The following is a 14,159-nucleotide window of genomic DNA, read 5'->3' as shown; positions in this document are numbered from 1 at the left end:
GGTTCTTTGGACATGGCCTCAGTAGCTCAGTGTAGCAGTTTGGGCTGGGTGCCCTCTGCTGTGTTCATACGAGGGGGTACTTCCTGTGTCCAAAAGGCCAGCCCTGTGGCTGGACACAGGAACCTAGGCATTTCATCCCATAATGAGATGGGGAAAGACTCTGAACATGCTGAGATGAGGAAGGAGTTCATGGGGCCAGCTCAGATGTGGCCACCTGAGGGAGCTCTCTGTGTGTGGCTGTGCTTTGCCTGAGCACATCCAGCGGTAAGTTGATGCCGAACCTGCCGGTCTGGACACGGAGAGCAGAAATGCAACCAACAGCCAGGTGTGAGGAGGTGACACTGGCACAGGGGGGCAAAGTGGCCCAGAGCTGCAGAGCCAGTGGCTCTTTATTGCCATGTAGATGAATGTTACAGATGCACTTTCCCACAGCCTGCCTCCTTCAGCCACTGATTTATCTCCATTTCAGCAGGTGCCCTTCTCCCCAGCTGCCTTTCCCTGCCCTTCAAAATGCAGCACTCTGCCAGTTTCTGCTCCCATCCTTTTCTCACACAGTTTGGAGGTGCAACATTGCTTATCACCTCCAGGGCCTCACAGACATGATGGCCACCTAAACATTTGGTTATCACTTCCCTTTTGGGTTCCCACATCTCCCCCTTCTTTGTTTCTTAATTCTGAGTCTATGGCATCCTGGTATCCAGTCCTGATTCCAATGCTCCTGGTCTCATTTACACATGATCAGACTCATAGCACAGGTTCAGGCTTAGGTTGGTTGACTTCCAGCTTTGTAGGCACAGCCATCACTGCAGTCAGCTTTCATTTGGCTGTCCTCATTGCAGGTAGGGGACTTCAGGTGCATGGGACTTGTGCCAACCACTAGCTGCTTGGCCTGTTCTGCCCTCCTGGATGGCTCTCTTGCCACACAGAGATTCATCCCTCATATCAAGGTCGGTATAGCTGTCTCCACCACTCAAGACCTCTTGGGTTGCAGCTTCTAGCCAAGGCCAATCCAGTCTTGCCCTTGACCATGGGAGGAGAGGATTGGTGGGTCCCAGCCCTTTCACCTGGTTGTTAACACAGAACCTCACCTGCCTCATCTGGTGACAAATGGCTATCAGGGCAAGGCAGAGGCAGATCCAGGTGAGCAGAAGAACCACATCAGGGTGTAGCAGGGGTTTTGAAGCTGCTGGTGGCTGTGGGCTTCCCAGGGGTGTTTTGCCTGACCATTCCTGCATGGTCAGCTGAGGTGCTGAGCATTGCATCTCCACAAGAAGCATTTCAGACCGTAGCAGTATCTGATGCTGCAGATTCTCTCCTCCTCACCCAGCACAAAGCTCTCCTTAAACTGAATAAGGGAGAGACTCAGACCATGTTTTGCCCTCATCTGCTATAACTTCTGGGAATGCCACAGGATCCTCATTTCTCTGTGCTTCCTTAAAACATGCACACCTCAGCCCCTGAGATGCCTCAGGCAGGGGAGGAGAGCTTGAGTAAAAAGCTCAGCCAGGCAGCTGAGCACAAGCAGCAGGGGGCCTGGAGGCCCTTGTTGATTCTCCACTGGTGTCTGCACTCTTTCCATCCCAACTCTGCTCCTCTGGAGAAGCTGTGGGAATTGTATCTGTCTGCTGTGTTATGATTATGATTAATGAGAAACTAAGAAGGCAAATATGCCTTATTAGGGCATATTGCAGTGGGGGGAGCAACTGATAGACTGACTTTAGGGAGTAGAACCTCAAGCAATGCTCAGCTGATAGAAGGAAATGGTTTAGCTCTTGTGGGCCATATACCCTGGGAACAAACTGCAGCGGTGTAGAGAGCAAAAAGCATTTAGCTGATTACCAATGACCTTTGTGACTGGGTGCTGGGTGCCAACTGATGCTCTGCTCCTCACAGGCTCAAGAGCGGTGTTCTGGCTGGCTCACCAAGCTGACACAGTGCATTAACTTAATGACCCCACACCAACATGACCACTAAGCAGTATCCTTTATTGCATCACACACAGCCTGCACTGGAGCTCTGCCAAAGGCTGGGAGCCCTGAGCAAGGCAACCACACTGCTCATGGAAGGCTGAACAAGACAGATGCATTACAAGGCTACAAACTTCTTGAAAGAGAGAAAGTCCTTTCACTGCCTGGTCTTGGATGCTTTCCAAACACCATGCAGTCCTGATCCTCTCTTTCCAGTTGTTTCTTCTCATTGGTCTGGGGCCAGTTTCACAGGTTCCAAGCCAGAGACTGCTTCCCTGTGTCTCTCTGCAGCTGCAATGCTATCTAAGCCCAAGACATTACCATTACCTAGATTAACTGAAACTACTTCTAGTTGTGCTTCAAAACCTATTTCCTATGCTACTGGAGAAGCTTTTTCTAACAGAAAGAAAACAGAAGAGGAAGCAAAACCATTAGGGAGTGTCCTTCCTTCAGCACAATGCACAGAACTAGTCATCATCAGCAGTATCCTGCACTATGCTTAGAGGCTCATCCTCAGGCGTTCCAGAAGCAAGACCTGTGGAGAAGAAAGGAAAAAACTTCTCTGCCTGGCTGCTGCCCCCAGCAATGGTAAAAGTGTGCAGAGCTCTTTTCTTATGGACATCATAAACCGACAGCTGCTTGGCTGAGACGTCCAGGAAGAGCCCAATCTTTTGTGGCCTCCCACCCACACTCAAACGGGACCATGGCTCCACGAAGGCCCAGCAGTCTCGCCCATCTACAAGCCCTATGGCCCAGAAGCCATTCTCAGGGGACAGAGTCAATGCCCCTTTGCGACTCACAGACTCCCGCGCAACACCCAAGGTCCAGCTTTTCCTCCTGCCAACATCCACTTGCCAGTAGTGCCTGCCCGAGGTGTATCCTTCCTTTGCCAGCACAAACAGGTGGCTGTCAAACCTCAGATCATTCCTGGGAACGTCCCTGAGGGCCCCAGTGTCTTTCACACTCTTCCCTGCCTCAGAGATCTCCAGTCTGGGGTGAGCTGTGTCCGCATCCAGGGTGACATCCCCTGCAACCATCAAGTCATGCCATCAGGAACAGTCAGCACAAACTCTGCATTCCTGAGACTTTCTCCTCTGTGTCCTCATCCACCTCTCCCTTGCTCTTCCTTCCCCCTCCATGCTTAGGTGCACCTGGCAGCCTCTTGCCTCAGGGGACCTCCAGCTTCTCTCCTCCCATCCCTTCCATGTCCTTCCCTCGGGCTGCTGACCAGGAATTGCTGGGGGGATGGCCTGAGGAGAAGGACCAGGAGCTGGCCATGCAGCTCCTCCTTGGCAACACCAGAACTACAATAGACTTTTACAGGCCTGAGGAGCTGCAATCAGAATGGCCAAAGGAAGTTGTGTGTGACAGAAAGGGAGGGGGAAGCTGGAGAGATCAGGGATCAGGCTGGCAGGCAGCTGAAACCCACCTGGCAATCACTGCAGACACTCAGTGGCCAGCAAGAGCTGCTAAAATACAGACCCAAAGAGTTCAATAACTGCTGAAAACTGGTGTGTGGGAGCAGACCCTGCTGGGAATGATGGTGGAGGACAGCCAAGTCTTGAGCCAGCTGGACACAAGTCTCATGGCTATGGAAATGCAGGACCAGCAGCTGGAATTTGGGTTGGGGTCATGGTGAAGTCCTTAGCAAAGCCTGAAGGAGATTTTCAATCTCATCTCAACTCAGATTTAAAGAGTAAGGAACTGAGCCTTCAGTGGAGCAAGAGCAGCTGCAGACACTTCTCCTGAGCCTTGAAAGAGGGCAAGGCCAGGAGTGGGAGGCAGGGCCTGAAGCAACCAATGCTGGTTGACCATCCCTCTTCCCCGCAGCTGGGAGGGCTCCTGTCAAGCTCAGGCAGGGGCTGTGGCAGCACACAACCAAGTCCAAAGCTCTCAAAGAATCCCTGCCCTGAGCATGTTCCTCAGCCAAGAGTTCTCTGAGCACTGGGAGTTGCCTGCCAGAGCTGCACTCCCAGCGAGTGCTCGGCTCCACCATCGCCCTGCTGCTTACCTTGGTAGCGCTGGATCCTGAAAAGCTCTGTGGGAAGAGAGGAAAGCAGCCATGAGTGGATTTGCCAAGGCTGGCTCCAGAGTGCTGAGACACAGCCCAGGCTGCTGAGCAGAAGCTTCTTGTTCTCCTCTAGTGCTGTGCTGCTCATGTGGCAGGGGAATAGCGAAGAGGACTGCAGCAGGACACCTTTAGCACAGATCAGGTGATGGAAAGCCCAAGCTACAGACTCCCTTTAGAGACAAGGGAGGCAAGAGGGACCTTGAGCACCTGCAGTGTCCACCTGAGCATGCAGGCATCTCACTTGCATGGGACACAAGAGCTGCTCCCCAAGAAATAGAGCCCTGTGCACTTGCATCACTTGTGAGGAGGTGCAAAGGACCTGCTTGTAGGTTCCTTTGATTGTCCTCCAGGATCATCAAGTCCAACCTATCAACACAGACCCTATGACTAGACCATGGCACCAAGGGCCACGTCCAATCTCCCCTTGAACGCCTCCAGGGACGGCGACTCCACCACCTCCCTGGGCAGCACATTCCAACGACAAATGACTCGCTCGGCGAAGAACTTCCTCCTCGCCTCGAGTCTAAACCTCCCCTGGCACAGCTTGAGACTGTGTCCCCTTGTTCTGGTGCTGGTTGCCTGGGAGAAGAGACCAACCCCTTCCTGGCTACAACCACCTTTCAGGTAGTTGTAGAGGGCAATGAGGTCACCCCTGAGCCTCCTCTTCTCCAGGCTAAACAATCCCAGCTCCCTCAGCCTCTCCTCATAGGGCTGTGTTCAAGGCCTCTCACCAGCATTGTTGCCCTTCTCTGGACATGTTCAAGTGTTTCGATGTCCTTCTTAAACTGAGAGGCCCAGAACTGGACACAGGACTCAAGGTGCGGCCTAACCAAAGCAGAGTACAGGGGCACTATGACCTCCCTGCTCCTGCTGGCCACACTATTCCTAATGCAGGCCAGGATGCCATTGGCTCTCTTGGCCACCTGGGCACACTGCTAGCTCATGTTCAGACAGCTGTCAATCAGCACCCCGAGGTCCCTCTCTGTTTGGGAGCTCTCCAGCCACTCCGACCCCAGCCTGTAGCTCTGCATGGGATTGCCGTAGCCAAAGTGCAGCCCCTGGCACTTGGACTTGTTGAATGCCATCCCATTGGACTCTGCCCATCTGTCCAGTCGGTCGAGGTCCCTCTGCAGAGCCTTTCTACCCTCTAACTGACCAACATCTGCCCCTAACTTGGTGTCATCTGCAAACTGGCTGATGACTGACTCAACCCCCTCATCCAGATCATCAATGAAGATGTTAAAGAGCACAGGGCCCAGCACTGGTCCCTGGGGGACGCCACTGGTGCCTGGCTGCCAGCTGGATGTGGCACCATTCACTACAACTCTCTGGGCCCGGCCCTCCAGCCAATTCCTAACCCAGCACAGAGTGTAGTGGTCCAAGCCATGAGCTGACAGCTTAGCCAGCAGTTTGCTGTGGGGGACAGTGTCAAAGGCCTTGCTGAGGTCCAGGTAGACCACATCCACAGGCCTCCCCACGTCCACCAGGTGGGTCACCTGATCATAGAAGGAGATCAGGTTGGAGAGGCAGGACCTGCCCTGCTTAAATCCATGTTGGCTGGACCTGAGCCCTTGGCCATCCTTCAGGTGTGCAGTTATTGCCCCCAGGATAATCTGCTCCATCACTTTCCCTGGCACTGAGGTCAGGCTGCCAGGCCTGGAGTTTCCAGGCTCCTCCATCCGACCTTTCTTATGGATGGGGACCACGTTGGCCAGTTTCAGTCACCTGGGACCTCTCCAGTGAGCCAGGACTGGAGGAAAATTATGGAGAGCAGCTTGGCAGCTCATCTGCCAGCTCTCTCAGCACCCTAGGATGGATCCCAGCAGGTCCCAAACAAATTCCTCATGGATTACCGGGGCACTACACTGCTCCCTGACCCCATAGGCCAGCTCCGGAGGCCACTCATCCTGAACTCCTGCCTTGCTGTTAAAACCTGTTTAGGTTGGACATCAGGAGGAAGTTCTGCACAGTGAGGGTTGTGAACTACTGGAAGGGGTTGCCCTGAGAGGTGGTGGGGGTCTCATCCCTTGAGATGGCTTCAAGGTCAAACTCAATGTGGCCCTGGGCAGCCTGATCCAGCTGGAGGTGTCCCTGCTCACTGCAGAGGGGTTGGACAAGAAGACCTTTGAGGGTCCCTTCCAGCCTGATGCTTTCTGCCTCCCTGACTCTCTGTGCTGATCCTGCTCACCTTGATTGTTCTGCAGCTCTGCTCTGAGGATCTGAAGGTCGTGGCAAGTGGCCTCCTGCACAGTCTGCACATTCTGCACAGCCTTCAGGAGAGTTTCCATCTGCTGAGAGAGCTGCTGGAGGGATCCCAGGGCCCCTGTGGTACTCAGCTCCACTTTCTTTCCTGGGAAGAAACAGCAGTGCCACCAGCACAATGGCCTTGCCTCCCCTGAGGGAAGCTCTTGTCCCACCAATGGCACAGGGCCTTTCCTCACAGAAGGGACCAACAAGATGCTGACCTCTTTCTCTGCCAAGGAAGACCCAGCCCCAGAAGATGCTGGAGGGTGACCAGTGCAGCTCCAGAGCTGCCTTCCCCAGGACAGGGACACTGCTCAGGGGACATGGAGTCAGCAGGACAGAGGCACACCAGGACTGAAGGGGCACTCCTGAGCCTCTGCAAGGGCTTACTCAAGGCCTAAGCCCAACCTTGCTCCTCCCTTTAAGCTCTCTCTCCCTCTGGGGCTTGCCCACTGCCATGGCCCTTTCCTCCATCCCATCTCCACCTCTCTGGCTCCTGGGCCACCTGGACTCCTGAAGGGTGAGACCTGGCAAGTCCCTTGCCCCACCTCTGAACTGCTTTGGATGCCCTGAGTGCTGGAGGGGTGGGCAAAGAGCACAGGCCCCAGGAGCCTTCCTGAAGGCTTGGCAAAAGCCTGCTGAGCAGGATGAAGGGCAGGAAGCAGCTCCACCCATCTCTCCAGCCAGCACCTTTGGGCTGCAGCAGAGAAGACCCTTGGTCAGGAGGCAGGGGAGTGAGGAAAGAGAGTCAGCAGCAGGACATGGAGATGGACAACCTCATCACACAGATCAGGTCATTGACAGCCCAAGCTACACACTGCTTCCAAAGACAAGGGAGAGAAGAGAGGCCTTGAGCACCTGCAGTGTCCACATAAGCATGCAGCTGGCCCTGGGACAGGGCACACAAGAACTACTCCAGCCCCCACTGCAGGAAGGAGCTGGAGGTGCTGGAAAGTGTCCAGAGAAGGGCCATGAGGAGGAGCAGAGGGCTGGAGCTGCTCTACTGTGAGGACAGACTGAGAGAGTTGGGGTTGTGCAGTCTGGAGAGGAGAAGGCTCCCAGGAGACCTTCTGAAGGGTGCTACAAGAAAGCTGGGGAGGGACTTTTGAGGGTGTCAGGGAGTGATAGGACTGGGGGGAATGGAACAAAAGTAGAAGAGGGGAGAGATTCAGATTGGATGTCGGGAAGAAGTGGTTCCCCATGAGGGTAGTGAGGCACTGGCACAGGTTGCCCAGGGAGGTGGTGGAAGCCTCATCCCTGGAGGTGTTTAAGGCCAGGCTGGAGGTGGCTGTGAGCAACCTGCTATGGTGTGAGGTGTCCCTGCCCATGGCAGGGGGTAGGAACTGGATGAGCCTTGAGGTCCCTTCCAGCCCTGACAGTTCTCTGATCTACTCCACAAGAAAGAGTTTTGTCCTTCTCCATCCCCTGTGAGGAGGTGCAGAGGATGTGCTCACAGCTCGGTTTGCCTGTGCCCAGCCTTTGCCAGCAGAGAGATGAAGGCCTGCTTGGTGGGGGCCCTGCTCACCTAGTTCCTCCTTGAGGCTCTGAAGGTCTCTCTGGGTGGATTCCTGCATGTCCTGCACAGCTTTCTGGAGAGTTTTCATTTGTTGGGAGAGCTTCCACAGCTCTGATGTGGTACTTGCTGTGAAGGAAACATTGTGCCACTGGGACACTGCTGGTACCTCCTTCAGGTACCTGGAGATCATCTATCTGCCATGAAGATGCCCAAGAGCTCTGATTGAAGGCCCCTGCTAAAGCATCTTTCCCAGGCCTCTCCTGTGGGTGATTTCTCTCTCCTCATTCCCCCTTAGAAATCTTCACCTCACAGGGATTCAATTGCACCTTGAAGGTGCCACCTGGGGAGGGTTCTCACTTGGCCCTCTGCCTGCTCAAAGTCTTCCCAGCAGAGCCCTGTGCTCAGGGGCATGGCCAGGCCCTGTTCCCATGGAACCTCATCTCCTCCTTTCTCAGCAGCAGCAAAGGAAGCCCACTGCTTCCCCACCACCCAAAGGCACAGCCAGAGAAGGAGCCCAGGCCATGCTCCTTGCCAGGTGTTCCTTGAGGGAAGAACACTGCCCTGCCAAGATGCCAGCTGGCCAGAGCAGGGGCAGGGCAACTCCTTGCCTTAGAACCTGGGGAGGATGGGACTGCAGAGCCCAGACTGTGCTGGGAAAAGCTCCCTGCCCAGGCAGCTCTGCACACTGGCAGCCTGGAGTCCCAGACACCTACCTGGATGGCCAACACGATCAAGGAATAGCTTGAAGTCGTTGTGATTGGCCATTCCTGGAGTGGGGAGTTGGCTTCATCTGAGTGTGGTGGGCCCTCAGGCATGGGAAGCCTCCAGAACTCCTTGCTCAGAAGGCTTTTGTTCCTAGGTGCTGTTGGTCACTCCTGGCACTCACTGAAAGAGAAACTGTGTGAAGGGTTTCCTGCAAAAGAGTTTAGAGTAATTAGTGTCCTCCTCTTCCCATGGGATGGGAGAGGAGCTCACAGAGTCCCACCTTGTCCAGCTGTTTGCAGCTGGGCAGGAGGCTCCAGAGATCTTCAAGCCCAGTCCCCATGCCAGAGCAGGACCATAGAATCCAGCACAGGAACACAGCCAGATGGGGCTGGAAAGTCTCCAGAGGAGACTCCACAACCTCTCTGGGCAGCCTGCTCCAGGGCTCTGTGACCCTCACAGTGAAGAAGTTCCTCCTCATGTTGAGATGGAACCTCCTGTGCTGGAGTTTACATCCATTGCCCCTTGTCCTACCCCAGGGTGCAACTGGGCAGAGCCTGTCCCTGTCCCCTCCTTCCTGACCCCCAGCCCTCAGCTATTGAGAGACATGGATCAGATCCCTCTCAGGCTTCTGCCCTCTCTAGACTAAACAGCCCCAGGGCTCTCAGCCCCTCCTCACCAGGCTGTGCTCCATTCCCTCCTGGTAGCCTCCCTTGGACTCTCTCCAGCAGATCTCTGTCCCTCCTGAGCTGGGGAGCCCAGAACTGGATGCAATACTCCAGGTGAGGTCGCAGCAGGGCAGAGCAGAGGGGCAGGGAGAACCTCCCTGGATCTGCTGGACACACTCCTAATGCACCCCAGGACCCCCTTGGCCTTCTTGGCCACCAGGGCACATTGCTGTCCCATGCAGAACTTGCTGCCCACCAGCACTCCCAGGTCCTTCTCCACAGGGCTGCTCCCCAGCAGATCCCCTCCCAACCTGCCCTGCTGCACTTGATTCTTCCTTCCCAGCTGCAGGACATGTCCTTGTTGAGCCTCATTAGGTTCCTCTCTGTCCAGCTCTCTGAATGGCCTCACAGCCCTCAGGTGCAGCAGGCCCCTCCCTCTGACCAAATTCCTCCCACCCCAATGGCCTTGGCTTCAGCTGTGCTCTGGAAGGGAACCTGCAGGTGATTTGCTTTCAGTGACTCCTTTGCCTTTCCACCCCTGCCCAAAGAGAACAAACCCAGTTCTTACCAAACATCTCCTTGCTCCTCCTGCCTTCCTGTGCCTTTCCTCAGGGCTCAAAGAGTGGCCAAAACCTCTAGAGAACAGAAGGCAGAGTTGGTGACACCTTCTGATGGACTCCCAGCAGGTCCCTGTCCCATCTCAGGTGCAGGGGAGCCCTCTGGGAATCCTCACTCCATGCCCATCCTTCTCCTTGCTCACAATCAGCCCTGTGTGCTTGTGCAGAGCACAGGAGAAGCTGCTTCAGCCCAGCTGCTTCCCCCCTCCGAGGCACAGGAAGGGCAGCACTGGCTACATGCACAGCTCTGAGACCAACTCCAAGCCTGGAGGGGACCCTGGCAAAGCTCCAGAGTAAGGACAGGGGTGGAATGGCCTTGGCTGGCTGCCAAAGGCACACCAAGCTGCTCCCTCCCTCCTCAACTGCACAGGGGGAGAAATAGGAGGGCAAAGCTGCTGGGTGGCCACCAGGAGTGGGAGATCTCCAGGCAGTGGCCATCGTGGGCACTACAGACTCAGCCTGGGGAAGACCACTTGAATTTGGTGACCATTTCAAAGCAAGCAGCTTGGGGAGAAGCCAAAGCCACACTCAACCCAGGTGCCCCCAGCCTCCCCCTCAGCTTCACCTCCCTCCTTCCCAACCCTTTTACTTTGTCACCCTCTGCTGTGCTTTAAGCTTCCCTGCAGCCCAGAAGCCCAAATGGAACAGACTTGGATTTGCCTCCCAGGAGGACAAAAGCAAATTAGGCAGGAGAAAAGAGAGGTACAAGTCAGGAAAGGAGCAGCCTGGAATCCCTTTGGAAGTCAAAAGCAAAGCTTAACAAAACAGAGAGAAAGGATCTGAGTAAAAGGGAAGTGACAAAGGGGTAAGCAAAAAGGGTAAATGAGAAAAGCCACCACAACAGCAGGCCCAGCTGGCACAGAAGTCTCTGGATGTAAGTGTGGATTGTCCCTGGCTGCAGCTCTTAGGAGAGTGGCTGCAGCAGGAGGCAGCACTCACCATGGGGCAGCTGCAGGAGCAGAGAGGAGTCTCAGGCAGGAAGAAGAGGCAGAAGCAGGCAGATGGCTCCCCTTAAACAGGCTGTGGGCAGGAAGGGGGAGTGGAAGAGACCTTGACCCGGGGACCCCTCCCCCTGGGAGTCTCTCTGCCCACCTGGGTCAGGTTTCTTTGTCCACCTGGGGCAAAATCCTTCCCAGCTGCTCCAGGGATGGCTGGGACCTGACACACCCTGGCCCTTGTCTTTTCCTCCCTGGGCCCTGCAGGGAACAGCCCTGCTGCTAGTGCCTCCAGTTCCTTGCTGCCTGCCCCTGAGGGGACCTGGGGGATGAGCAGGGCCTGCTGGCCCCTGTGTGCAGGGCTTGCAGGAAAGCAAGAGAGTGCTGCTCTTGCAGCCCCACAGCAGCACAGCCTTCAGGGCAGGAGGAGAGACACTTACCTGCCTGAGCTACCCAAGGGGAACAGTGACACAGGACAGCTGAAATTCCACCTGCAGAAGGGAAGGAAAAGGCACAGAAGACTGAGGCACTGGAGTTGAAATTCAGCCTTCCTCTGCCCCCAGGCCCTGCCTCCCCTTCGGGGCAAGGTGTTGGTACTGGAGGCAACCAGGTGCCAAGGGAGCTATGATGCTCCAGAAGCCAAGCAGACCCTCACCAGATGCCCACTGCCCAGCACCAGAATGGAGCTCATGGCAGGAGAAAAGCTTCACCCTGCCTGCTGTCAGGGAGGACAAACTCCTTCCCTGCAGCCTAGGGATCAGAGATGACCTTTGCTCAGCTGCTGAAGGGCTCAGCTTTGAACAGGGACAGCAGACACTGACCTGTCAAAGATGAGCTGAGGAGGAGGCTCTGGCTGACACTCAGCAATGGTTTGTCTGCAAGGCCCAGGCTTGGGGCTCAGCTGCCTTTGGGGGTTGTGGCCATTGGAAGGGGAACTTTAGCCCAGGCCCTGTCTGCACAGACTGAAAGTCAAATAAATGACCACTGGATGCCAAAGGGAAAGAATGACAAAGGCTACACCATTCACTGGCTGCTGATGGGGCCAGGGAGGAGAGGCAGGAGCAGTTCTGGCTCTCTTCTTCTGTCCCTTCTGCTTGCAGCTTCTCTCTCTCTCTCATGGCCTTTACAGGGGATATCTGAAGGGAGGATGTCCCTGGGCCTGGAGGATGTCCCTGCCACTGGAGGGAGGATGTCCCTGCCACTGGAGGGAGGATGTCCCTGGCATTGGAGGAAGGATGCCCCTGGGCCTGGAGGATGTCCCTGGCACTGCAGGGAGGATGGCCCTGGGATTTCAGAGACTGTTTAGTTCTCTAAACCACCATGGAATGGAAGTGATTCTGCCTCTGGAGCAGGTAATTTCTGGAGCTGCTCTGGGATTGGCTCCAGGCCTTGCCTCTTAGTGTCACTGCTCACAGCTGCTCCTTCCTGGCCATGCTGTGCCAGGAGCATTCCCAGCTGCCCTGCAGATGTTCTGCTGTGGGAGGGGCTTGGGAAGCTGGGAAATGGAGCCAGGAGAAGGGAATGCTCTGCATGAAAGGAGGAAGCAAGCAAGGAGGAGGGAAGGTACTGCCCTTGCTGGAGAAGGACCAGGCTGGGGACCCAGAGACCAGCTTGACATGGAGCAGTACAGAGGTTGCACCCTGCCTCTCCCCAGTGCTGCCAGTAGCACCCCATTGCTCCCAGTGCTGCCCCAGTGCCGCCCCCAGCTGCTCCCAGTAGCACCCCAGTGTTCCCAGTTCTCTCCCAGTGATCCCAGTGCAGCCACAGAGGCTCTCCCCATTGCACCCCAGCGCTCCCAGTGCCGCACCAGTGCCACTCCCTGGCTCCCCCTAGTGGCCCCAGCGATGCCTCTGTGCCAATTCTTTGCTGTTCCCAGTGCTGCCAGTGCCACTCTGGTTCTCCCCAGTGCTGCCAGTAGTATCCCAGTGCCACCCCATGGCTCTCCCCAGTGCCACCCCCTTGCCACTTCCTCATTCCCACCCTAACCACACACCCCCCCAGCGTGCTCCCAGGGCTGAAGCAGTTCCATTCCCTGGCTCCTCCCAGTGCTCCCAGGGCTAGCCCAGTGCTCTCACCTGGGACCTCCCTGACTCCATCCAAAATTCAGGAGTGTTTGGGCTCAAACCCAGTAATTTAGGAACATTTTGGGCTCAAACCCAGCGACTAAGGAACATTTTGGGGCTCCAAACCACTAATTTTCAGATGTTTGGATCTCAAAACCACCAATTCTGGGAACTGTTGTGCAACACTTCCCCCCCTGCCCCCCCTTCCCCCCTCCCTGCCCTGCCCTGCTTAACTGGGAAAATTTTGGGCTCAAAAATTCCCATTTCAGGAGTTTTGGGGTCAGAAACCTCTGTTTAGAGACCTTGGGGGTGGGGTGGGGAGAGGCACAAAACCTGGGGGGATTTTTGGTCTCAGAAGTTAGTTAGGGACTCAAACCCAGTTCAGTCCTGCTTGAACCGGCAAAGGCACCAGCTCAGTCCCAGTTAGCCCAGTTCAGTCCCCCTCCACCCCAGTCTGATCCCAGTTTGTCCCCTGGTGCCACTCACCCCAGGGCCACCAGCTGGGGATGGGCCTCGGGCTGTCCCCACTGCTTCTTCCCAGTCCAGCTGCAGTTTATCCCCAGTCAGGGACCAGTTTGCCCAGTCCCAGCTCTTCCCCTCCTCCCAGCTTCCCCTTTTTGAGCACGGGGGAAAGTGAAAGTGAAAGGGATGGGGGGAGGGGAGAGCAAGTCTGGACACGGCCCAGGAAACAGACTGGGAGCACTGGGAGTGGTGCTGGGGTGGAGCTGGGAGCGCAGGAGGGACACAAGGGGCAAGACTGGGAGCACTGGGATGGAACTGGGAGCACTGGGGGGACACAAGGAGTGATACTGGGAGCGCTGGGGTGGCACTGGGAGTGCTGGGGGGATGCTGAAGCAGTACTGGGAGCCGGGGGGCAGCACTCAGAGCAGTGGCTGGAGCCACACTATGGAACTGGGAGAACTGGGACGAGTGAGGGAACTGCTCTGGAGCACTGGGAGCTGCTAGAAAGCCAAACTGGAAGCAACAGAGTGTACTGGGAGTACTGGTGGTGTACTGGGAGCACTGGGGCTGTAGCAGTAGCACTGGGGCTGCACTGGGGGCACTGGGGATGCACTGGGGGCACTGGGGATGCACTGGGAGCAGTGGGAGTGATCCTGGCATGTACTGGGAGCACTGGAGCTGTTACTGGGAGCACTGGCAATGATCCTGGATTTATAGTGGGAGGACTAGCACTGATCCTGCTGCTGCACTGAGGCTGCACTGGGGGCACTGGAGCTGTACTGGGAGCACTGGCAGTGAGTCCCAGCAGTGCTGCAATGGCCTCCTACAGGATCATAGAATCACAGAACTGTCAGGGCTGGAAGGGGCCTCAAGGCTCATCCAGTCACAACCCCTGGCCATGAGCAGGGACACCT

The 14,159-nt window shown here is 56.0% G+C and overlaps 1 protein-coding gene across 9 annotated transcripts; it reads right to left on the bottom strand.

The window, feature by feature from the left end:
* Nucleotides 1–1,964: 1,964 nt before the first annotated feature.
* On the bottom strand, nucleotides 1,965–13,402 carry LOC137456634 (E3 ubiquitin-protein ligase TRIM39-like). Of its 9 annotated transcripts, none has more exons than XM_068168163.1 (8): nucleotides 13,270–13,402; nucleotides 11,161–11,211; nucleotides 9,737–9,803; nucleotides 8,512–8,711; nucleotides 7,808–7,924; nucleotides 6,227–6,388; nucleotides 3,979–4,005; nucleotides 1,965–2,994 (listed from the first exon to the last, which is right to left on the bottom strand). In XM_068168163.1, the coding sequence occupies exons 4-8, from the start codon at nucleotides 8,561–8,563 to the stop codon at nucleotides 2,435–2,437; spliced, it is 918 nt and encodes a 305-aa protein (XP_068024264.1). In that variant the 5' UTR covers nucleotides 8,564–8,711; nucleotides 9,737–9,803; nucleotides 11,161–11,211; nucleotides 13,270–13,402; the 3' UTR covers nucleotides 1,965–2,434. The 9 variants fall into 9 exon arrangements, with proteins under 9 accessions (XP_068024264.1, XP_068024265.1, XP_068024266.1 ...); XM_068168164.1 differs by having other exon boundaries at nucleotides 8,512–8,683; XM_068168165.1 differs by lacking the exon at nucleotides 13,270–13,402 and adding an exon at nucleotides 11,542–11,563.
* Nucleotides 13,403–14,159: the final 757 nt, after the last annotated feature.

This window comes from Melanerpes formicivorus, unplaced genomic scaffold (assembly GCF_026170545.1).
Source record: "Melanerpes formicivorus ecotype bairdi unplaced genomic scaffold, bMelFor1.0.p_v2 SCAF_134, whole genome shotgun sequence".
NCBI classification, from domain to species: Eukaryota; Metazoa; Chordata; class Aves; order Piciformes; family Picidae; genus Melanerpes; species Melanerpes formicivorus.
Note: the sequence above shows the minus strand (reverse complement) of the source record. Positions and strands in the feature narration are given on the sequence as shown.